This window comes from Ornithorhynchus anatinus, chromosome 15 (assembly GCF_004115215.2).
Source record: "Ornithorhynchus anatinus isolate Pmale09 chromosome 15, mOrnAna1.pri.v4, whole genome shotgun sequence".
NCBI lineage: Eukaryota > Metazoa > Chordata > Mammalia > Monotremata > Ornithorhynchidae > Ornithorhynchus > Ornithorhynchus anatinus.
The window spans coordinates 25547747-25573324 of NC_041742.1; the positions used below are offsets into that span (position 1 = coordinate 25547747).

Sequence of the window (25578 nt, forward strand, 5' to 3'; positions counted from 1 at the left end):
CGCCTATCCCGCCGTCGACCCCTGGGTCACGTCCTCCCGCGGTCCCGGAACGCCCTCCCTCCTCACCTCCGCCAAACTGATTCGCTTTCCCTCTTCAAAACCTTACTTAAAAATCACCTCCTCCAAGAGGCCTTCCCAGACTGAGCTCCTCTTCCCCCTCTACTCCCTCTGCCATCCCCCCTTCACCTCTCCGCAGCTAAAGCCTCATTTTCCCCTTTTCCCTCTGCTCCTCCACCTCTCCCTTCCCATCCCCACGGCACCGTACTCGTCCGCTCGACCGTATATATTTTCGTTACCCTATTTATTTTGTTAATGAATTGTACATCGCCTTGATTCTATTTAGTCGCCATCGGTTTTTACGAGATGTTCTTCCTCTCGACGCTGTTTAGTGCCATCGTTCTCATCTGTCCGTCTCCCCCGATTAGACCGTAAGCCCGTCAAACGGCAGGGACCGTCTCTATCTGTTGCCGACTTGTTCATCCCAAGCGCTTAGTACAGTGCTCTGCACATAGTAAGCGCTCAATAAATACTATTGAATGAATGAATGAATGAATGAAAGAAGGTGTAAAATACAGATTTAGCACCTGTTCTCCCTTCCCCTCAGACTGCGAACCCCTTATGGGCAGAGACTCTTCCCTTGCAGGCAGGATTTACAAATAATCAGACAATCCACCACCAAACAACCTAAAGGTCCCCAGCGCTTGTGAGAGGACAATACAACCCACTGAAATGCCACATTCCCTGCCCACAGAGAGCTCCCAGTCAAAAGGGGGACTTAGAGTCTACAAAGAGTTAATGACAGGTTGTTCCTTGTGTCAGCTGTTTTATTTCTTTTTATTAGCAATTCAGCAAACCTTTATCTTATCGTCCCCTTTCTGCTAATCTCCCTCGCAACCCCACACATCCTTAGAACAAAAGGATTCAGCTCAAGAGGAAGAGGAGGCTTCAAAGTCTACTTTCTGCCTAGGTGATAGGCATTCTGGGAAATCTCAGACAGGTTCAGGCCCTCGAGAGGATTTATCTCAGAGAGTGACACCCACAAAATAACAGGCAAAGTTCAACCCCTCAAACCTACCGGGTTGATGAGCTGATTCCTTCCATCCATCTATCGCATTGATCGATGGCTTACTGTGCTCTCCGTGGGCCATCCTACTCTCCCACGGGTTCAGTACAGTGCTCTGCACACAGTAAGCGCTCAGTAAATACCACCGATTGACTCCCATGACAGTCTCCTCTTTAGACTGTAAGCTCGCTGTGGGCAAACTCACCCGAACCCTATGGAATGTGTCCAACCTGACTAGTTGAGGGTCTAGTTCGGTACTTTGACACATAGTAAACGCTTAACGTATACCATAAAAGAGCAGTGCTAATGATTATAATACTAATGCCAATAATACCGTTTATTAAGTCTTTAATGTCTGCTGAGTCCTGGGATAATTTCGATCAGATCACAGAGAATCTGGATCTCATAGGAGACAGAGTAGCTATTTCACCCCCATTTTTCAGATGAGGAAACTGAGGCATGGGGAAGCTGAGTGACTCGTTCAGGGTCACACAGCCAACCGGTAATAATAATAATAATGTTGGTATTTGTTAAGCGCTTACTATGTGCCGAGCACTGTTCTAAGCGCTGGGGTAGACACAGGGGAATCAGGTTGTCCCACGTGGGGCTCACAGTCTTAATCCCCATTTTACAGATGAGGTAACTGAGGCACAGAGAAGTTAAGTGACTTGCCCACAGTCACACAGCTGACAAGTGGCAGAGCCGGGATTCGAACCCATGATCTCTGACTCCAAAGCCCGTGCTCTTTCCACTCAGCCACGCTGCTTTTCTCTAGAAGAGCTAGGATTGATAATAATAATAATAACTGTAATAATGGTCCTTGCTAAGCTCTTACTAGGTGCCGAGCCCTGTTCTAAGCACTGGGGTAGATACCAGCTAATTAGGTTGGACCCAGTCCCTGTCCCACATGGAGCTCACACTCTTAATCCCCATTTTACAAATGAGGTGAACGAGGCCCAGCGAAGTGAAGTTACTTACCCCAGGTCACCCAGCAGGCGGAGCCGAGATTAGAACCCAGGTCCTTCTGACTCCCAGCCCTGGGTTCTAGCCACTAGGCCATGTTAGAATCGGAAAACTCATGCTCTTCGTTCCATTCTCTGTCCCTCTTTCCTTCCATCCTAAATTGAGTCTTCGTTCGACTAAGAGATTCTCGCTTTGGTGTTTTTTAAAATTTATAAGTGAACCTCTGCCAGAAATCCTATTCCCAGAAAGGGAGATTATTTTTAATTTCTGTTTTTTGGGATGTGAAAAGAAACTATTTACTGAATACTGGCCTTTCAATCTGGCTTTGCCCTTTTCAGAAGACAGGGAAGTCATCAGAGCTTACTGTGTGACCCTGCGCAAATCACTTCATTTCTCTATGTGGAGGCCACGTGCGAATATTTTTTATTTGAATTATTTGGGGAATATCTGTTATGCTAATATCATCGGAGAAGCAGCGTGGCCTAGTGGAAAGAGCAGGGGTCTAAGAGTCAGAGGCCCTGGGTTCTAATCCTGACTCTGCCCACTTGTCTGCCGTGTGACCTTGAGCAAGCTGATTCACTTCTTTGTGCCTCAGTTACCTCATCTGCAAAACGGGGATTCAATATCTGTTCTCCCTCCTACCTAAGCTGTGAGACCCATTTGGTAATGGGACTGTGGCCGAATTGATCATCTTGTGCTAACCCCAGCACTCAGAACAGTGTTTGACTCATAGTAAGAACTTAACGAATACCATGAAACAAAATAGACAACAGTACTAAACCATGTAATATTCACATCTGAGCAAAAATGTATTAAAACTCCCTAACAAGGTTCTTCCAGAAAAGCAACATTATCTATTCATTCATTCAATAGTATTTATTGAGCGCTTACTATGTGCAGAGCACTGTACTAAGCGCTTGGAATGTACAAATCGGCAATAGAGACTGTCCCTGCCCTTTGACGGACTTACAGTCTAATCGGGGGAGACGGGCAGACAAGAACAGTGGCAATAAATAGAGTCAGGGGGAAGAACATCTCATAAAACAATGGCAAATAAATAGAATCAGGGTGATGTACATCTCATTAAACAAAATAAACAAAATAAATAGGGTGATGAAGATATATACAGTCGAGCAGACGAGTACGGTGCTGAGGGGGTGGGACGGGAGAGGGGGAGGAGCAGAGGGAAAGGGGGGAGAAGAGGGTTTAGCTGCGGAGAGGTGAAGGGGGGGTAGAGGGAGCGGAGGGAAAAAGGGGGGAGCTCAGTCTGGGAAGGCCTCTTGGAGGAGGGGAGCTTTAAGTAGGGATTTGAAGAGGGGAAGAGAATTAGATTGAAGGAGGTGAGGAGGGAGGGCATTCCGGGACCGCGGGAGGACGTGGTGGCCCGGGGGTCGACGGCGGGATAGGTGAGAACGGGGGACGGTGAGGAGGTGGGCGGCAGAGGAGCGGAGCGTGCGGGGTGGGCGGTGGAAAGAGAGAAGGGAGAAGAGGTATGAAGGGGCGAGGTGATGGAGAGCCTTGAAGCCTACAGTGAGGAGTTTTTGTTTTGAGCGGAGGTCGATAGGCAACCATTGGAGGTGTTTAAGAAGGGGAGTGACATGCCCAGAACGTTTTTGCAGGAAGACGAGCCGGGCAGCGGAGTGAAGAATAGACCGGAGCGGGGCGAGAGAGGAGGAAGGGAGATCAGCGAGAAGGCCGACACAGTAGTCTAGCCGGGATATAACGAGAGCCCGTAGCAGTAAGGTAGCCGTCTGGGGGGAGAGGAAAGGGCGGATCTTGGCGATATTGTAAAGGTGAGACCTCGGTAACGGATCGGATGTGTGGGGTGAACGAGAGAGACTAGTCAAAGATGACACCGAGGTAGGTGTCATCCATTCTAAACCTACATTCCAAATGTAGGTTCTTATTTGCCAGCTCTCTGTGGTTAGGGAACGTTGTCTACCAGCTCTGTGGTACTGTACTTTCCCCAGCTCTTAGTACAATGCTCTGCACACAGTACTCACTCAATAAATACCACTGATTGACTGAATTATTGATTATGATGTCTATTCAGATAGAGTTCTTCTGATTTCAAGATTTCCAAGCGGCAGCATGGCTCAGTGGAAACAACCCAGGGCTGGGATTCAGAGGACTTGGGCTCTAATCTCGGCTCTAATGTTGGTATTTGTTAAGCGCTTACTATGTGCCGAGCACTGTTCTAAGCGCTGGGGCAGACATAGGGGAATCAGGTTGTCCCATATGGGGCTCACAGTCTTAATCCGCATTTTACAGATGAGGGAATTGAGGCACAGAGAAGTTAAGTGACTTGCCCACAGTCACACAGCCGACAAGTGGCAGAGCTGGGATTCGAACTCATGAGCCCTGACTCCAAAGCCCGTGCTCTTTCCACTGAGCCACGCTGCTGCCACTTGTCAGCTGTGTGACCTCGGGCAAGTTGCTTCACTTCTCTGGGCCTCAGGTCCCCTGTTCTCGCTCCTATTTAGATTATGAATTTCCCTTTTCCCTCTGCTCCTCCACCTCTCCCTTCCCATCCCCACAGCACTGTACTCGTCCGCTCAACTGTATATATTTTCGTTACCCTATTTATTTTGTTAATGAATTGTACATCGCCTTGATTCTATTTAGTTGCCATTGTTTTTACGAGATGTTCTTCCCCTCGACTCTGTTTATTGCCATTGTTCTTGTCTGTCCGTCTCCCCCGATTAGACTGTAAGCCCGTCAAACGGCAGGGACTGTCTCTGTTGCCGACTTGTTCATCCCAAGCGCTTAGTACAGTGCTCTGCACATAGTAAGCGCTCAATAAATACTATTGAATGAATGAATGAATAATGAGGCTCATGCGGGGCAGGAGCTGTGTCCACCCTAATTAACTTGCACCTACCCCATGTTTAGAACAGTGTTTGACACATAGTGAGCGCTTAACAAATACCATAAAAAAGGAATGTGTCCAAACTGATTAACTTGTTCCTAACCCACACTGAGAATAGTGCTTGACACATAGTAAGCACTGCACAAATACCATAAAAAAGATGGGTCAAGATACAAGAGAAGCAAGTTAGACGCAGTCTCTCTCCCACAAGCGGCTCACGGTCTACTAGAAGGGAGAAAAGCTTGGAATTGCCATATTACAGAGGAGAAAAGTGAGGCACAGAGAAGTTAAGAGACTCGTCCAAGGACACACAGCAGGCAAGCGGCAGGGACGACATTCGAACCCAGGACCTCGGACTTCCCAGGCCCGAGGTCTCTCCACTAGACTTCAAGGTACCTCTTGACTTTCGGCCCAGGATTCTTTTCTCGAGGCTCTTCTGCTTTTTAGCAAATTCTGACTAAGTGCTCAAGTTCTAGAATCCAGATCTTGCCACTACTGGTTTGGTTTTTCAGACACTTTCAGCTTTCATATGCAAATATGTTCCTGGCTCTAAAATATGCAGAGATTTCCTTTTTTTTTAAATGAAAATTACTTTTAATTTCTTGATGTCATTTCCTTGGTTTCCTTTCTGGCCTCTTTATAATCTGGTGAGTATTAGTCATTAAGGTTTACACTCATGTTCATTCACACCCCTCTGGTTCCAGAATGAAGAGGCTTATCCTGACTCTATTCACACTCCTACTGCTCAGAGACTTGGTGATTTCAGGAGGAGCCGATTCAAGTAAGTTGAAATCCTGGGGATCAGGGCTGACGCCTGATTTTCTCGGCTCTTGAGCTGGGAAAGAAATTTCCAGACCTTGTTCTCGAAATAACAATGATATTAACTGTGGTATTTGTTAGGCGCTTACTATGTGCTAACCTCTATAGTAGGTAAAATGTAAGCAGGATGTGACACTGTCCCTGTCTCACATGGGGTTCACAGTCTATCAGGGTGGGAGAACATGTACTTTATCCCCATTTTACAGACGAGGGAACTGAGGCACTGAAATTCAGTTTTTATTTTGGAACTTGTTAAGTGATTACTATGGGCCGGGCGCTGAACTAAGCACTGGGGTACATACAAGATACAACGTTAGTGAACTCAGAGATCCCATTTTGAATACTACTACTGCTATTCCAAGCGCTTAGTATAGTGCTCTGCACCCCATAAGCGCTCAATAAATACCGCTGATCGACGGATTGATTGGTATTCCTGAGAAGCAGCATAGCCGAGTGGAAAGAACACGTGTCTGGGAGTCGGAGGATCTTGATTCTCATCCCAGCTCCGCCGCTTGTTCATTCATTCATTCATTCAATTCAATAGTATTTATTGAGCGCTTACTATGTGCAGAGCGCTGTACTAAGCGCTTGGAATGAACAAGTCGGCAACAGATAGAGATGGTCCCTGCCGTTTGACGGGCTTACGGTCTAATCGGGGGAGACGGACAGACAAGAACATGTGACTCAACTTCTCCGAGCCTCACTTTCCTCATCTGTAAAATGGGGATTAAATACCTCCTATTTAGTCTGTGAGCCACCGGTGGGACATGGACTGTGTCCCACCTGATAATCTTGTAACTATCTCAGCGCTTAGTATAGTGATTGGCGCATAGTAAGCGCTCAACATATTAGTATAATTATCATTTGGAAAGCTTGACGTGCCTTAATCTCTTTAAGGGCAGGGATCCTGTCTCCCGACTCTGTTGTATGGTTCTCTCCCAAGCGCTTAGTACAGTGCTCCGCCCAAGTAAGCGCTCAATAAATACCACTGATTGAATGATGACAGAATCAAGCTGCTACGCCTTCCACTAGTGTCTCTCCATAAAGACGTACCTCCGCCAACAATGACACCCAGGGAAGGATATTTGGAAGACTGAAGATGACAGGAAGCAAAGAAGCAGCATGGCTCAGTGAAAAGAGCACGGGCTTGGGAGTCAGAGGTCATGAGTTCGAATTCCGGCTCTGCCAGTTGTCAGCTGTGTGACTGTGGGCAAGTCACTTAACTTCTCTGTGCCTCAGTTACCTCATCTGTAAAATGGGGATTAACCGTGAGCCTCACGTGGGACAACCTGATTCCCCTGTATCTACCCCAGTGATTAGAACAGTGCTCGGCACATAGTAAGCGCTTAACAAATACCAACATTATTAAAGAAAATCGGGGTGCTTGTTTGGGGTGGGAAGCGTCGGGAAGGATGTGGTGCTAAGAAGGTGAAAGCGGGAAGGATGTGGTGCTAAGAAGCTCAAAGGAAATCGGCGGCAGGCACCAGTGGCTAACTAGCGAAGCAGCGTGGCTCAGTGGAAAGAGCACGGGCTTTGGAGTCAGAGTTCATGGGTTCGAATCCCGGCTCGGCCACTTGTCAGCTGTGTGACTTTGGGCAAGTTACTTAACTTCTCTGTGCCTCAGTTCCCTCATCTGTAAAATGGGGATGAAGACTGTGAGCCCCACGTGGGACAACCTGATTCCCCTGTGTCTACCCCAGCGCTTAGAACAGTGCTCTGCGCATAGTAAGCGCTTAACAAATACCAACATTATTATTATTAACGTGGCTCAGTGAAAAGAGCCCGGGCTTAGGAGTCAGAGGTCATGGGTTCGAATCCCGCCTCTGCCACTTGCCAGCTCTGTGACAAGTCACTTAAGTTCTCTGTGCCTCACTGACCTCATCTGTAAAATGGGGATTAACTGTGAGCCTCACGTGGGACAAGCCGATTACCCTGTATCTACCCCAGTGCTTAGAACAGTGCTATGCACATAGCAAGCGCTTAACAAATACCAACATTATTATTAATACACCACGCCTGTCTGTCAGTCACAGAATGGGTTGTAAAAACATTCATTCACTCGTTCAGTTGTATTTACTGAGCGCTTACTGTGTGGAAAGCACTTTACTAAGTGCTTGGGAGAGTCCATCTAACAATAAACAGGCACATTTCCTACCCACAAGGAGCTCACAGTCTAGAGACAAGCTTACAGCCTAGAGCTAATCGTAAAAAGAGTGTATTTATTAAGTGTTTACTATGTGCCAAGCACTGTACTCAGGCTGGGATAGATACGAGATAATTAGGTCCCACACTGGGCTTGCTAAGTGGGAAAGAGGACAGGTACTGAATCTCGGTTTTTCAAATATGGCACTGAGAAATTAAACGACTTGTCCAAGGTCACACAGCAGGTATGTGGCAGAGCCGGGATTAGAACCCAGGTCCTCTCCCTTCCCGGTCTACGCTCTTTCCACTAGGACACAATGCTTCCACCGGCCGCCCCACACACCAACCAACATCTCACAGTCGTAAACTCTTTACGGGCAGGGCAAGTGGTCATTATGGGCAGTGAAAGTGCTAATTCTGTTGGATGGTACTCTCCCAAGCGCTTAGTACGGTGCTCTGCACAGAGTAAGCGCTCAATAAATACCTTTGATTGACTGATTGGTGAAGTCATCACTGAACCATAAAGCATAGCACTTTCTCTCTATCTGTACCTGAATCTAAATTCGGCTTCCCCACCTCCTCATTGGACTTCAATCTCAGCTCTCTAAATAAATCTCTTTCACTTAGCAGTTCCACTCGCTGGTAACAAAAGTATTGGTTCAGCCCTAGATTTGTGCTAAGGACTTGGCTAAGTCCTGGGGTAGATACGAGACCATCAAATCAATGAATCAATCATATTTACGATAATAACGCTACGTGCCAAGCACCGTTCTAAATGCTGGGGTAGTTCCAAGTCATTCGGGTCGGACGCAGTCCCTGTCCCACATGGGGCTCACACTCTTAGTCCCCATTTTACAGATGAGGTCACTGAGTGCCAGAGAAGTGAAGTGACTTGCCCAAGTTCACAAAGCAGACGTGGGGCGGGCCTGGGATTCGAACTCAGGTCCTTCTGACTTCCAAGCCCGCATTTATTGAATGCTTATTGTGTGAACAGCACCGTATTAAGCGGTTGGGAGAGTACAATGCAACAGAGTTGGTAGACGTGTTCCCTGTCCACAAGGAATTCACAATCAGTCAATCAATCAGTGGTATTTACTGAATGCTTAGTGTGTGCAGAGTACTGTATTAAGCGCTCGGGGGAGTAAAATAAAATAGAATTGGTAGACATGATCCCTGGCAAAAAGGAGTTTACAGTTTAGAAAGGGATAATCAGATCCCAAATCAGGATTCTATCCCTACCTCACCAGAGCTTACAAAGAGAAGGCATTTTATCTCCATTTTACAGATGAGGAAATTGAGGCACTGAGAAATTAAGTGACTTGCCCAAGATCGCACAGCAGGCATGTGTGATGAAGCCAGGATTGGAAACTGAGTCTCCTCGGTTATTTTTTTTTTTTAATTTTAATTGCTAAATGCTTACTGTGTGCCAGGCACTGTACTAAGCCCTGGGTGGATACAAGGTGGTCAGATTGGACACAGTCCTTGTCCCACATGGGGCTCATAGTTTTCATCCCCACTGTACAGATGAAGTAACTGAGGCTCAGGGAAGTTAAGTGACGTGCCCAAGGTCACAGCAGATGCGTGGCTGAAAACTTGCTGTGGGCAGGGAATGTGCCTGTGTCATGTCGTACTCTCCCAAGTGCTTAGTTCGGAGCTCTACAAACAGCAAGCACTCAATCAACACGATCGATTGATTGAGTGGAAGAACCGGAATCAGAACCCAGGTCCTTTTGACTCCCAGGCCCATGCTCTATCCACTAGGCTGCTGCTACTGCTCGGTTTGGAGGAGGTAAGGGAGAAAACTCAGAGTTATGTGAATTATTATTAATTCCATCAGGATTTGGTGAAGAGGGAGTCAAATTTTGAGTCCATCTGAATCACGCTCATTTCTCCACACTGGTGAATTCATACTGACAAATGCATAGCAGAGGGGTTATGAATAATCTTGGTGACTGAAAAAAGCCGAATTGGCAGCAAAATGTGTGGTTCCTTATCAATTTAATCACAACTAGAGAAATAAAATATTGGGCGAGGTTTGGGGTTTTTTTTTGTTTTCTTTTTTTTGGCTAAAGTAAATCTGTTCCTAAGAATTGCACTCCTATCTTTGCTGAAGAGGATGTTCCATTACAGTAAACATTACGAAATTCCACCCTGAAGGGAAGTGTGGTGTGGGTTTTCTTTGTACACGCCTCTCCGTTTTGAACCCTAACCTCCTACCGTGTTTCAATTCCCCACTCCAGTTCAAACGTCGGTCTGCTGCCTGGATCATTTTTCTAAGAAAAAGAGTTGAGTCCATGTCTCCCCTCTCCTCGAGAAACTCCAGGGATTGCCCTTCCTCCTCCACATCAAAGAGAAACTCATCATCATCGGCTTTAAAGCGCTCAGTCTACTCGCCCCCTCCTACCTCACCTTGCCTCTCTCCTAAAACGGCCCCAGCCTCACACTCTGCTCCTTGAGCTCCAACTTAATCGCTGTGTCCCGATCTCTTCCATCTCGCCGCCGACCCCTTTCCCACATCCTCCCCCTATCCTGGAACTCCCTGAGCCTCATTAATTCTGTGACAGATAAACCCACTTTGCCTTTTTTTAAAAATGGTATTTATTAAGCCCTCACTATGCGCTCGGCACTGTACTAAGCACTGGAGTAGAGACAGGCAAATCAGGCTGGACACAGACTCTGTCCCCCATGGGGTTCACGGTCTTCACCCCCATTTTACAGATGAGGTGACTGAAGCCCAGGGAAGTGAAGTGATCGCCCAAGAGCACACAGCAGGCAAGCGGCGGAGCCGGGATTAGAACCCAGGTCTTTCTGACGCCCAGGCCTGGGTTCTATCCACTAAGCGATACTGGTCAGCAGCTAGCGAGAAGTACTTCTTCAGAATGGCCATTTGATTACTGAATCCGTCTCCATTATTGAATCCGTCTCGATTACTATATCAGCTTCCTTGCTGACTTCGCAGCCTCCTGGCTCTCCCCACTCCAGTCCATACTTGATGCTGCTGCCTGGATGGTTTTTCTGCAAAAACGCTGAGGCCATATCATGCCTCAAGAACCTCCAGTGGTTGCCCATCCACCTCCGCATCTAACAAAAATTCCTCATCATTGGCTTTAAAATCCTCAATCCTCTTGCCCCCTACCTCACCTCGCTGCTCCAACCCAGCCCACACACTTTGCTCTTCTGATGCCAACCTTCTCAATGTCCCTCCGTCTCGTCGATCTCGCTGCCGACCTCTCGCCCACATCCTGCCTCTCACCTGGAATGCCTTCCCTCTTCTATTATGACAGACGATCACTCTCCCCCCCGTTTAAAGTCTTATTGTAGGCACAACTCCTCCAAGCGGCCTTCTCTAAGCCCTCCTTTCCTCTTCTCACACTCCCTTCTGCCTCTCCCTTTCTTGTTCCCTTTATTCATTCCTCTTCTCAGCCCAGGAGCACTAATGTCCATAGCTGTCATTTACTTATTTCTATTCATGTCTGTCTCCTCTTCCAGACTGTAAGCTTGTTGTGGGCAGGAAACGTGTCCGTTTATTGTTGTAATGTACTCTCCCAAGTCTTAGTACAGTGCTCTGCACACAGAAAGCGCTCAGTAAATATTACCGAATGAATGACTGAAACATTTGGAAGAGGACGGAATGGTTAAAGCCAAGCTAAGTGCTTCCAAAACTGTGAGAAAATTTAGTGGGTAACCCAAGGGTAATCTGAATAGCTCCTTCCACATTGTTTGTGGGTAAAATTGTGGCATTTTTGATGGTGGTGATGACAGTGATGGGGATGATAATAATTACAATAATAATATCAGTCGCTATTTATCGAGTGCTTACTATATACAGAGCTCTGTACTAAGCGCTTGGGAGTGTACAATACAAGAGAATTACCAGATTATTTCCCTAAAAAAGATGACAGGTTAAATAATAATATTTTTAATGGCATTTGTTAAGCATTTAATATCCCGGCACTGTATTAAGCACTGAGAAGTAGCGTGGCTTAGTGGAAAGAGCTTAGGCTTGAGAGTCAGAGGTCGTCGGTTCTACTCCTAGCTCCTCCACTTGTCAGCTGTGTGACTTTGGGCAAGTTACTTGGCTTCTCTGTGTCCCAGTTACCTCATCTGTAAAATGGGGATGAAGACTGTGAGCCCCACATGGGGCAACCTGCTTACCTTGTATCTACCCCAGTGCTTAGAACAGTGCTTGGCACATAGTAAGCGCTTAACAAATACCATCATTATTATTTATTATTACTGGGGTAGAGACAAGCTAATCAGGTTGGACACCATTCCTGTCCCACATGCAGCTCACAGTCTTAATCCCCATTTTGCAGCTGAGGTAAGTGAGGCCCAGAGAAATGCAAAGACTTGCCCAAGTTCACAGAGCAGACAAGTGGCAGAGCCGGGTTTAGAACCCAGGCCCTCTGACTCCCAGGCCTGAGCTGTGGAGTCACACTTCACACCGGTCTTTTTGTCCCCAGACCCATTAAATACCATCGACTGATTTTGTTCTTTGCTATAATTTGAGTGGTTCGTGGAATTACAAAATCCAAAAGTGAGCCGGGAGGGTCGTTGTGTTTTAGGCCACGGGTTCCACATGGAAATGTAACTAAGATCCTACCTCTATTATACAACAGTATTTATTAAGTGCTTACTGCATGCACAGCACTGTACTATGCCCTGGGAGAAAATATCCAGGGGGTAATTTGACATGGGTCCTGTCTTTCGTGGACCTCAGGATCTAAATAAGAGAATCTCTAATTCTCCTCTGCTTCACTGAAAAGAGGAGCTACCAGACTAAAACCCCAAGCATTCCGCTTTCTCCATTTTGAAAATGCCAAACCAAGACTGGACACCTTTCACTTCGTTTTTTTGGTCTGTTCTTCTATTTAGGGAAAATCATCATCACCCAGATCATCAATTTCAACTTCGAAAAGACCCGGATTAATTGGACCGTGACAGATAACTCGGCTAGAGAGAACTTAACCTTCCAATACACGTAAGTACTGGATTATGGAAGCTGATCGCTCATTCTCACAGCTGTTTGAGGGGTGGCCTGAAACCTCGCCTCCAACCCCAAACTATCTGAAATTCCCCCAAAACACATGCTTGATTTTCACTTTGGAAATTACTATTACTGCTAGTATTACTTCTGCTTCAATTTTTACTATTAGTATTAAAATAATCATAATGGTATTTAAGCACTTACTATGTGCCAAGCACTGAGGTAGAGATTAAATCATCATGTCCGACACAGTTCCTGTTGCACATGGGGCTCACAATCAATGCAACCAACAGTGGTGTTTACTGAGCACTTTAGGGGTGCAGAGCACTGTACTAAAAACTGGGAGCGTACAATACAACTGAGGTGAGAGACACATTCCCTGCCCATAAGGAGGCTGAAGTCTAGATAGGGAGAGTGACCTCAGACTTTCCTGGATGCTTCTCCCTTTTCATCCACTTTCTTCCCATCTTTTAAGACTGTGAGCCCCGTGTGGGACAGGGATTGTGTCTACCTTGATGATCTTGAATCTACCCTAGTGCTTAGAACAGTGCTTGGCACAGGTAAGAGCTTAACAGGTATCACTATTATCACTATCACTGTGATGATTATCGTTATTCTCTCTTGCCCTTTTTCACATTCAGCCTCAAGACTGGCAAAGGGCCCTCGACGCTTCTGGCCACTTAGCTTGTGGCTAGAGCCCGGGACTGGGAGTCAGAATGACCTGGGTCCTCATCCCAGCTCCCCCACACTTCTGCCATGTGACATTGGTCAAGTCGCTTCATTTCTCTGGGCCTCAGTTCCCTCTGCTGTAAAACGGGGGTTAAGAATGTGAGCCACATGGGGGACAGGGATTGTGTCCGACCGGATTAGCTCGTATCTACCCCGGCGCTTAAACATCTTGGCACATAGTAGGTGCTTAACAAGTACTATAATTATTACTATTAGGAATCTCAACATAGGAGGGGGAAACAGGTATTTAATCCCCATTTTACAGATGAGGAAACTGAGCCTGAGACAATTTACATCTGTCTTGTCTGGAAACACACAGTTCTGAGGGTGAGCTATTTTAAGAGTGGAAAAGGCCCTGCTGTTTCTAAATCTGCTTCTTGAAAAAGTGCTTATCTCACTCCACACCCCAATCAGGCTTCCCCAATCTCCTGACCTACTGATCCATGAGTCACCTTCGACGCCCTCACATTGCTTGCCTACTTCTTCACCGATTTCTGTGTTAGCAATTGCGGTATTTGTTAAGCGCTTACTATGTGCCAGGCACTGTACCGAGCGCCGGGGTAGAGACAAGCAAATCGGGTGGGACGCAGTCGTGGTGACTGTAAAGTGCTGCGTGCCAGGCACTGTACTAAGCACTGGGATAAGTACAAGCTAATCGGGTTGATCACAGTCCCTGCGCTAAATGTTGAGGGCTGTGTGCCAGGCACCGAATCGCAGTCATTTGAGCTATCGATGGGTCTGGGGAAGACAGGTTTGAATCACGACTCCACAGCTCACTGTTCACATATACTAATGTCCATATCTGTCATTAATTGATTTCTCTCAACGTCTGTCTTCCCCTCTAGACTACAAGCTCGTTGTGGGCAGGGAATGTGACCTTGCAGAGTCACTTAACTTCTTTGTGTCTCAGTTCCCTCATCTGGAAAATGGGGATTAAGACTGTGTGCCCTCCGTGGGACTGGGACTATGTCCAACCCAATCACTTTGTACCTACCCCAGTGCTTAATATGGCGTCTGGCACAAAGTACATGCTTAAAAAACACCACAACTATTATTATTGACATGATTCCTCCACTAACCTCTCTTGTTTCTCCACAGGTTGGATGGAGGAAGCACATGGCATTTATGCCCCGACTATTTGTTTGAGCTTGGCTATAAGGTCGGATGTCTCTTTCAAGCCGAGGACGAAACCCTAGAATATTCCATCCACAGTGGAGACGAGTTACTTTATGAGCAAACTCTGATGACCAGCTCATACAGTATGTAACGACACAGGAGGGACAAGATGGTTTTTTATGGTATTTAAGCGCTTACTAAGTGCCAGGCACCGTTCTAAGGGTAGATATAAAGAAATCAGGTTGGATACAGTGCTCTTAATCCCCATTTTACAGATGAGGTAACCGAGGAACAGAGAATAATAATAACTGTGGTATTCGTTACGCGCTTACTATGTGCCAGGCACTGTACTAAGTGCCGGGATAAATACAAGGTAGTTGGGTTGAACAGAGTATTCCCTATCCCACGTGGGGGTCACGGTCTTGATCCCCATTTTCCAGGTGAGGTAACCGAGGCACAGAGAAACAAAGCGACTTTACAAGGTACTCTCCCATGGTCTTAGTACAGCGCCCTGCCAACAAGGAGCGCTCGATGAATGGGATTGATTGAATTCAGGAGGTGAGAAAGACAACGGCATTCGGAGTTTATCGCTAGAGACAGACGACATATTTTCCGTCCTCTGAAAAAACAATCCTGAAAAACTAGACTCAAGGGCCAGACTGTCTTGATGATACTGAATATGTAAATCAGGAGTGGTAATTGAAACCCCTCTCCCTGCACATCAGAAAACCACCTTTAATTCTGAGACTGACTGGAGAGATTAGCCTACGGTAAGAGGGGGGACAACTTCGATACCGGAAAAGAGAAAAAAATCTAGACAACGGAGAGAGAAGGGTTCTCTCCTCGACACGGGAGAGAAACGGCGTGAAATTGAGAAGGTTTGGAAGCTGCCTCTCAGAGAGTGGGTGTATGAAGCTGTCGGCAAGGGAACTATTTCTGACCTTTACTTGAACTTCCAGTAGCTGGTGTGCAGGGTAAGGTTGTGTTGTGTCCATTTATTCCTCATCCTGAGCTATAACATCTTTCCCAAGTGCTCAACAAGTACCTTTCTTTAAAAAAATTATGGTATTCGCTAAGTACTTACTACGTGCCAGACTCTCTATTAAGCGCTGGATTAGATCCATCAAAACAGGTTGGACACAGACCCTGTCCGACATGGGGCTCACACCTCTCGATCCCCATTTTACAGAGGAGGGAAATGAGGCACCGAGAGGTGAAGTGACTGGTCTAAGGTCACATAGCAGACAAGTGGCGGAGTTGGGATTAGAACCTCCTGTCTCCCAGGCCGGGGTTCTATGCACTGGGCCATGCCGATTCTCTGTTGATCGAGTGTTTTGGGAGAGCAGGGAATGTGTCTGCTTATTGTTCTATGATCCTCTCCCAAGCGCTTAGTAAAGTGTTTTGCACACAGTAAATGCTCAATAAATACGATTGAATGAATAACTGAATGAGAAGCGAGGATTGGCAGGGGGTTGGAGGGAGAGCTGATTGAGTGTCTTGAAGCTGATGGTGAGGAGTTTCTCCTTGATGATGATGGGATTTGTTAAACTTTTACTATATGTCAAGCACTGTTCTAAGTGCTGGGGTAGATACAAGCTGATCAGGTTGGATACAGTCCCTTTCCCATAAGGGGCTCACAGTCTTAACTCCCACTTTACAGATGAGAGAACTGGGCCAAAGAGAAGTGAAGTGACTTGCCCAAGGTCACACAGGCAGGCGGAAGACCCGCGATTTGAACCCAGCTCTTTCCACTGGGCCACACTGTCTATCCACTAGGCCACGCTGCTTATGGTGGTGATGATTGAGTAACCCTTGGAAGTATTTGAGGAGCAGAGAGATGTGCGTTCAAATCTGATCCAAAGAGCAAGGTATCGTAGAGAAAAACATCCCTCTTCTCCAGCCTAGAATCTGAGGCTGGGAGATTCGGGGGCATGCCCTGAGGTGAGTAAATGATAATAATAATAATGATATCTAGCACTGTAGTAAGCGCTGGGACAGATACAAGATAATTAGGTCCTACATTGGCCTCACAAGTAGGAGGGAGAACAGGTATTCAGACTGTGAGCCCCACGTAGGACAGGGACTATGTCCAATCTGATAAACTCCTAACTACCCCAGTGCTTAGAACAGTGCTAAGCACCTGGGAAGCACTTAAGAAATACCAGAAAAAAACAAATAGGTACAGGTGAGGGAACTGAGGTGCAAAGAAGTGACTCGCCCAAGGTCACTCTGCAGACAAGGGTAAGCTCGACCACTACATTGTAAACTCGTCCTCTAGCCTGTGAGCTAAGACTGTAAGCTCATTTTGGGCAGGGACTGTGTCTGTCGATTGTAGTTTTTTACCTTGAAAGCGTTTAGTACAGGACTCTGTACACAGTAAGCGCTCAAAAAATACGATTGAATGAATCGACTGAAGTTGTGGGCAGGGAATGTGTCTGCTTTATTGTTGTGTTGTACTCTTTCAGGCACTTAGAACAGCACTCTGCACAGGGTAAGCTCTCAATAAATGCGACATTGATTGACTGAAGTGACGGAGGCGGGATTAGAACCCAGGTCCAATCGGAAGGACAGAGGGCCGGACGGAAGGCAGCACGGGCTGACCGGGTGTTCCCAGGGACTCTTAGGTGGTTGTGCGTTGTCTCCTCAGTAAAGCCCGACTCTCCCAAGAACCTGACTTTCACGTGGAAGGAAAGTACCGTTCGAATAAAATGCCCCAACCTGAACCTCGGCGACCTCTCGTATGAGATTCAATACCGAAGCGTATTCGATGACGGATGGCAGGTGAGGAATCTACATCACCGGGGTCCGTCTACCGCCCAAACAGTAGCAATAATTGTAATTGAGCAAAGGCCTGGGAGCCAGAGGACCCGGGTTCTAATCCTCGCTCTGCCACTTTTCTGCTGTGGGATTTGGGGCCAGAGGCTTCACTTCTCTGGGCCTCAGTTCCCTCATCTATAAAATGGAGATTAAGATTGTGAGCCCCATGTGGGACAGGGACTGCGTCCAACCTGAATAGCTCGAATCTTCCGCAGTGCAGTGCCTGGCACATAATAAGCACTTCACAAATACCACTCTCTCTTTGTGCCTCAGTTCCCTGATTACCCAGAGCTCAGAACAGTGCCTGGCACATAGTAAGAGCTTAATCATCATGTTGGTATTTGTTAAGCGCTTCCTATGTGCAGAGCACTGTTCTAAGTGCTGGGGAAGATACAGGGTAATCAGGTTGTCTCACGTGAGGCTCACAGTTAATCCCATTTTACAGATGAGGGAACTGAGGCACAGAGAAGTTAAGTGACTTGCCCACACTCACACAGCTGACAAGTGGCAGAGCCGGGAATCGAACCCATGACCTCTGACTCCGAAGCCCAGGCTCTTTCCACTGAGCCACGCTGCTTCCCCGACCAGTACCACAATTATTATTATTATTATCTACCCCAGCATTTCGAACAGTGCTAAAACATAGTAATCTCCTAGCAAATACCAATACAAATAGGGTTTTTTTTTAAGATGATTTCAGAAAGCAGTGTTAACCACAGAATCTTTTTCCAGTCCCAAGAGGAGGAAGACTGTGATATTGAAGCGCAAGGACTGGATCTGGAAAAATGCTACACCTTCCGAGCCAGAGTGAGAGCCCAGGAGTTCGGCTATGGACCGGACACCTATCCTAGCGACTGGACCCCTGAGAGCCTGTGGCGGAACGGAAAGTCAGTAGGTAAAGACAGTAGGTGCTTGTGTGAGTTGATTGGCAGGCTGGTGTCAGGGGGAGGGGAGGTGTGGAGAAGGGGCATCTGCTGTGTGACCTTGAGCAAGTCATTTCACTTCTCTGGGCCTCAGTTCCCTCATCTGTAAAATGGGGAATGAGACTGTGAGCCCCACATGGGTAAGGGACTGTGTCCAACCTGATTTACTTGTATCACCCCAGTGCTTAGTATAGTGCTCGGCGCCCAGTAAGCGCTTCAACATGTACCACAGTTATCATTATTATTATTATAAGCCGCCCCTCCAGACACACTTTTGACATCCTTCCACAGGCGAGAGGAACAGTGTGGCCTAGTGGAAATAACTCTCCCCCGCTTCAAAACCTTATCGAAGGCCCATCTCCTCGGAGGTATTCCCTGATTAAGCCCTCCTTTCCTCCTCTCTCTCTCCCTTCTGCGTTGCCCTGACTTACTCCCTTTACTCAGCCCTCCCTCAGCCCCACAGTACTCATGTCCAGATCTGTCATTTATTTATATATTCATATATTTATTTGTATATCTCTAACCCTTTATTTGCTCTTTTATTTATATATGTCCATCTCCCCGCCCAGACTGGTAAGCTCGTTTTCAGACGGTAAGCTTGCTGTGGGCAGCAAATGTGTCTGTTGATTGCTTTATTATCCTCTCCCAAGCACTTAGTACAGTGCCTGGAACATAGCAAGAGCTTAACAAATACCATAATGATTATTATTTGTATGACACTGGACAAGTCATTTCTCAGAGCCTCAGTTTCCTCATCTGTAAAAGGGGGATTAAATACCTGTTCTCCCTCCCTCTTAGACTGTGAGCCCCATGTGGAACAGGGAGTGTATCCACCTCAATTATCTTGGCATATAGTAAGCACCTAACAAATCCCCCTCTAGAATGTAAGTTCACCATGGGCAGGGAATAAGTCGGCTAACTTGTTTTACCGCAAGCTCACTGTGGACAGGAGATATGTCGGTTTATTGTACTGTATCTCCCAAGCGTTTAGTACAGCGCTCTCTACACGGTAAGCGCTCAAGAAATCCAATCGACTGACAAATCCCGTTATTATTGCTATTATTGTCCTGTTTCCTTGTAGATTCCTGCTCAGTCAGTCCTCCGGCAAGAAAGATCCTCTATTTGATGTCCGGGCTGGTCACGCTTGTGGTAACCTTCCTCCTCCTGCTTCTGGCTTTGTGGAAGTCACCCAGGCAAGCGTTTTCTCTCTCACTCCAAGAGAATTGGACCAGGGAAACCTAAGAGTCGTGTGGCCTGGTGGAAAGGGTTGGAGGACCTGAGTTCTAATCCCAGTTCCGCCACTCACTCGCTGCGTGACTGTGGACAAGTCACTTAATTACTCTGTGCCTCAGTTTCCTCCTCAGTAAAATAGGGATTGAACACCTGTTCTCCCTTCCCTTTAGCATGGGGGCCTCTCCCTGTCTGAACTATTCTTTACACATAGTGCTATGCTCCTAGGAAGCGCTTAACAAATCCCATGATTATTATTATTAACCCAAAATGGCTATAAATATTAATCTTACGTTCCCTGTCCACAAGGAACGTCATGTAACTCCCTTATCAGCATATCACAAACAGACACACACACAAAACCATCACCTGAGCTGAGCAGCATGGTTTAGTGGACAGAACCGGGGCCTGGGATACAGAAGGTCATGGGTTCTAATCCCAACTCCGCCACAGGTCTGCTGTGTGACCAATCAAATCACTACACTTTTCTGGGCCTCAGTGACCTCATCTGTCAAATGGGGATTGAGACCGTGAACCCCACGTGGGACAGGGACTGTGTCCAACCCGAGTTGCTTCTATCTGCCCTAGTGCAAGCACTTAACAGAAGTCCTTGACCTCCTCTAGACTGTAATCTCCTCCCTCCAGCACTTCCCCTTTGTAGCCCTTTTTATGCTATTTGTGGAGTGTTTACTATGTGCTTGACACTGTGCTAAGCGCCGGGGTGGATACAAGCAAATCATGTTGGACAGAGTCCCCGTCCCACGTGGGGCTCACAGTCTCAATCTCCAATTTACAGATGAGATAACTGAGGCACAGAGGAAGAGAAGTGACTTACCCAAGGTCAAACAACAGACAAATGGCAGAGCCGGGATTAAAACTGGGGTAGATAGGCGTCTGTAAGCTTGTGGTGGGCAGGGAACGTGTCTATCAATTATTTTGTACTGTACTTTCCTTAGTGCTTCGAACAGCGCTCTGCACACGGTCAGCGCTCAGTAACTACCACTGAGGGACTGACGAATCAGGTCGGACACAGTCCCTGGTCCCACGGTGGGGCTCTCAGTCTCAGCGGGAGGAAGAACACATACTGAATCCTCATTCTCCAGCTGAGGAAACTGAGGCCCAGAGAAGCAAGGTGACTCGCCCGAGGTTACACAACAGGCACGTGGCGGAGACCGGATTTAGAAGCCACGTCCTCTGACGCCCGGGCACGGGCTCTTTCCACTAGGCCACGCGGCTTCTCTACTCTACCTACCCCTCTGCTCTCTCATGTTCTTCGCCACGTTCGCTATCTGACAAGATCAAACCCAAGGTCTGCAGTGCCCCTTGGTGAGGGAGGAAACAAAGTCATCTGATAAGGCCAGAAAAGCCAGTGGCAGTCGTGCCATTTAGAGAGGCCGGATGTTCTCTTTGATGATCAAACTCGGTGCCCCCTGAAGGAAACTCCAGACCAAATGTCTTGAAATGGGAAAATACTTTTCTCTCACCTAACAGGGAATCCCCAGTCTACCAACCTGAAAGGCCTAGAGGGAAAGGTCAGGGGCCTGGGAGTCAGAAGTTCTGGGTTCTAATCACAGTTCTTTTTTTACGTTATCTGTTAAGTGCTTATTCTGTGCCAGGCACTGAACTAAGTGCCGGGGAAGAGACAACATAATCCGGTTGGGCACAGTCCATGCCCCACGTGGAGCTCACAGTCTTCATCTCTATTTTACAGATGAGGTAACTGAGGCACAGAGAAATGATATGACTCTTTTATGGTGTTTGTTAAGCACTAACTATGTGCCAGGCACTGCTCTAAGTGCCAGGGTAGACACAAGGTAATCAGATTGGACACAGTTCATATCCCACATGGGACTCCCAGTCTTAATCCCCATTTTACAGATGAGGCAACCGAGACCCAGAGAAGTGAAGTGTCTTGCCCAAGGTCCCAGAGCAGACAAGTGGTGGAGCCAGGACTAGAACCCAGGTCCTTCTGACTTCCAGGCCCGAGCTCTACCCAGTAGGCCATGTTACTTATTGAGGCCCAGAGAAGTTAAGTGACTTGCCCAGACAAGCGGCCCAGTCAGGATTAGATTTTCTGCTTGCAGATAAATAATAATAATAATAATAATGTTGGTATTTGTTAAGTGCTTACTATGTGCAGAGCACTGTTCTAAGCGCTGGGGTAGATACAGGGTAATCAGGCTGTCCCACGTGAGGCTCACAGTTAATCCCCATTTTCCAGATGAGGTAACTGAGGCACAGAGAAGTTAAGTGACTTGCCCACAGTCACACAGCTGACAAGTGGCAGATGGGGATTCGAACCCACAACCTCTGACTCCCAAGCCCGGGTTCTTTCCACTGAGCCAAAAGCAAAGAGGATTTGGGTTCTAATCCCGGTTTCGCCACTTGCCTGCCGGGTGATCTCGGGCAAGTCGCTTTACTTCTCTGGGTCTCAATTTCCTCCTCTGCAAAATGGGAATTCAATACTTGTTCCTACTTAGACTGTGAGCCCTATGTGGGTCAGAGACTGTGTCCAACCAGATTAATGGGTAACTACCCCAGCGTTTAGTACAGTTCTTGACATAGAGTAAGCACTTACCAAATACCATTAAAAAAAAACCCGAAAACATTTTTAAAGGCGAGGAAACCAGTGCAGACAAAGCTTTGCATTTTTGCTTCCTGCTAATTCTATACAATTTGCTCAGGGATATGGGAGCTGAATAGCCTCCTGGAAAATTTCACTGTGGGTTTAATTTTTCTCCCTCTATTGCAGAGTAAAGGAACTAATCGTTCCTATCATTCCGGATCCAAAGTATATATTCCCCGGCCTGTTTGATGATCACAGAGGCAACTTTCAGGTAATGGATTAGATAACTTTAGATAATGGATTAGATAACAAATACCTCAGTAATCAAGATTCAATGAGCTCTTCCACCCTGACCTCAACCGGGACAATAAGCATGGCTTAGTGGATAAAGCCCAGGCCTGGAGTCAGAAGGTCCTGGGTTCTAATCCAGCTCTGCTTCTTGTCTGACGTGCCACCTCGGGCAAGTCTCTCCAGTTCTCTGTGCCTCAGTTATCTCATCCGTAGAATGGGGAGAAAGACTGTGAGCCCCTTGTGGACAGGGACTGTGTCCAACCTGATTATCTTGGCATCTACCCTAGTGGCTTAGAACAGTATCTGGTACAAAATCCAAACAAACCAAATTTAAAAAACCCTCCAGGGGTTGCCCTGCCATCTCCACATTCAACAGAACTCTCTCTGTTGGACTTTCAGGTGCCGGATTAGCTCTCCTCACCTCCCTACCCTCATTCTTTTCCCTTTAAAAATCCATCCAACTCACTTCACCCTCTGAATACTCTCCTACTTACTGTGCCTCAATCTCATCTCTCTCCTCATCTTCCTCTTGCTCAAGACCACCCTCCTGCCTGGAATTTCTTCCCCCTTCACATCCGACCCATCAGTCACGTAATCGGTAGTCTCTATTGAGCGCTCTCTGGGAGCAGAGCACTGAACTAAGCGGCTGGGAGAGTAAAATTTAACAGAGTTGGTAGGCCAGTTCCCTAAGAACAAGAGCTTCCAGTCTCTCCATCTTTGAAGCCCTCTTAAAATCACATCTCCTCCAGGAAGCCATTTTTTAATGGTATCGGATAATAATAATGATGACGATAATAATGACAACTGAGGTGACCGTTAAGTACTTACTATGTGCCAGACACTGTACTAGCACTGGGGAAGTTACAAGTTAAATCTGGTTGGACACGGTCCCTGTCCCCCATAGGGCTCACAGTCTCAATCCACATTTTACTGCTGAGGAAACTGAGGCCCAGAGATTTAAGTGACTTGCCCGAGGTCATGCGGCAGGACCGAGATTAGAACCCACTTCTTCTGACTCCTAGGCCTGTGCTCTTTCCAGTAGGCCATGCTGGCACAAAGAAGTTAAGTGACTTTTCCTGTCACAGTGCCTGGCACGTAATAATAATAATTATAATAATAATTGTGGTATTTCTTAAGCGCTTACTAGGAGCCAGGCACTATATTAAGCCCTGGGGTAGAGACGAGCCAATCATATTGGACACAGTCTATGTTCCACATGGATCTCACAATCTTAATCCCCATTTTACAGATGAGGAAACTGAAGCAAGGTAAGCGCCTAAAAGCCACAACGATTATTATTAGTAATAGTAGTAGTAAAAGAGAAGCAGCGTGGCTCAGTGGAAAGAGCACGGGCTTTGGAGTCAGGGTTCATGAGTTCGAATCCCAGCTCTGCCACTTGTCGGCTGTGTGACTGTGGGCAAGTCACTTAACTTCTCTGTGCCTCAGTTCCCTCATCTGTAAAATGGGGATTAAGACTGTGAGCCCCACGTGGGACAACCTGATTCCCCTGTGTCTACCCCAGCGCTTAGAACACTGCTCGGCACATAGTAAGCGCTTAACAAATACCAACATTATTATTATTATTAGTAGTAAGCACTCAATAAATACCATGGATAGACTGGTTGATTGATTCGTTTGGACAGGAGTGGATCAAAGAAACCGAGGATCTGATGAATCCCATCGACGCTGAATGCGTGGAGGAGCCGTGTGTCATCGAAGAGGAACTCACTGTACGGCCCCGCCGGAAGGAGAACATGGTTCGTGACGCTTCCAGATTTCAGGAGCTGCCGCCCAGCAGCGAACCGGCTAAAGACTCCCACCTCTCGCCTCCAGCCACCGATACTGTTACTTTTGGAAATCCCAAGTTCGTTATCAATGAAAACATGTATGTCGTGCTCTGACCCTCCGGCCCACATCAGGCCGATTTGGATCAGCCTGAGGCCCAGATCAGAGGAGATGGAAAGAGGTCCAGCCGTGGCTAAACCGGGTGAGGAATTAGCAAAGATGGAGTCGGGGAGATCTGAGATATTCCAGACGTGCTAGCAGGGAGATTTCCGAAAGCCACGAGGCCCATTCCCTCGTCCAGAGACAGAGGTCCCCCTCTCTGTCACCTCGGGTTGAAATTCCTGCTCGAGTCCATCAGACTGTTTCTCAGTCCCTCAGCAGGGCCTGGTACAAAAACCCCAGCATTCTTCCCCGCTGTACTTTATCGAACGTTCCGCAAAGCCAGGATTCCTCCCTCATGAACCTATCTCTTGGCATATTTGGCCAAGATCCCTCCACAGGGAACTCTGCCAATCATCGTGTGTGGTCCGCATTCCTCCCCTGAGATCTTCACCTCCTGTCGTGTCCTCATTGTGGGCAGGAGATGAGTCCATTTATTGTACTGTATTGTCCCAAATGCTTAATACAGTGCTCTGCACACAAGAGGTGCTCAATAAATACAATCGAATGAATGAGTGAATGAATGACTCCTCCTCGATGAACTTTATCTCTTCATATATGGCCAGGATTCCTCCCTGGGGGAACCCTATTGATCATCATGTGCGGTATAGGGGATGGTATTTGTTAGGCGCTTACTATGTGCAGAGCACTGTTCTAAGCGCTGGGGTAGATACAGGGTAATCAGGTTGTCCCATGTGAGGCTCACAGTTAATCCCCATTTTACAGATGAGGTAACTGCGGCACAGAGAAGTTAAGTGACTTGCCCACAGTCACACAGCTGACAAGTGGCAGATCCGGGAGTCGAACCCATGACCTCTGACTCCGAAGCCCAGGCTCTTTCCACTGAGCCACGCTGCTTCCCCAGAACTAAGAGTCAGGAGGCCCGGATTCTTGTCTCAGGTTGACCACTGGCTGGGTGACATTGGACAAGTCACCTCTCTTCTCTGGGACCTCAGTTCTCTCCTCTGTAAAATGGGAATTCGATTCCTCTTCTCCTTCCCCCTTTAGACTGCGAGCCCCATGTGGGACAGAGACTGTGTTGGTTATGATTTTCTTGTAACTACCTCAGTGCTTGTCATACAGAAAATGTTTACCAGATATTATTAATAGCAGCGGCCG

At 47.1% G+C, this 25578-nt stretch overlaps 1 protein-coding gene across 1 annotated transcript in view; it reads left to right on the forward strand.

Annotated features, from left to right (window-relative positions):
* The window catches only part of CRLF2 (cytokine receptor like factor 2), a 35590-nt gene extending 10445 nt beyond the window's left edge, over nt 1–25145 (forward strand). Inside the window, exons 2-9 of the mRNA XM_029079650.2 lie at nt 5600–5676; nt 12732–12837; nt 14671–14831; nt 17336–17469; nt 18238–18400; nt 19510–19621; nt 22411–22495; nt 24159–25145. Of these exons, the coding sequence (XP_028935483.1) occupies nt 5600–5676; nt 12732–12837; nt 14671–14831; nt 17336–17469; nt 18238–18400; nt 19510–19621; nt 22411–22495; nt 24159–24416 (1096 nt within the window). The 3' untranslated portion in view covers nt 24417–25145. The remainder of the gene's footprint in view (nt 1–5599; nt 5677–12731; nt 12838–14670; nt 14832–17335; nt 17470–18237; nt 18401–19509; nt 19622–22410; nt 22496–24158) is intronic.
* Nucleotides 25146–25578: the final 433 nt, after the last annotated feature.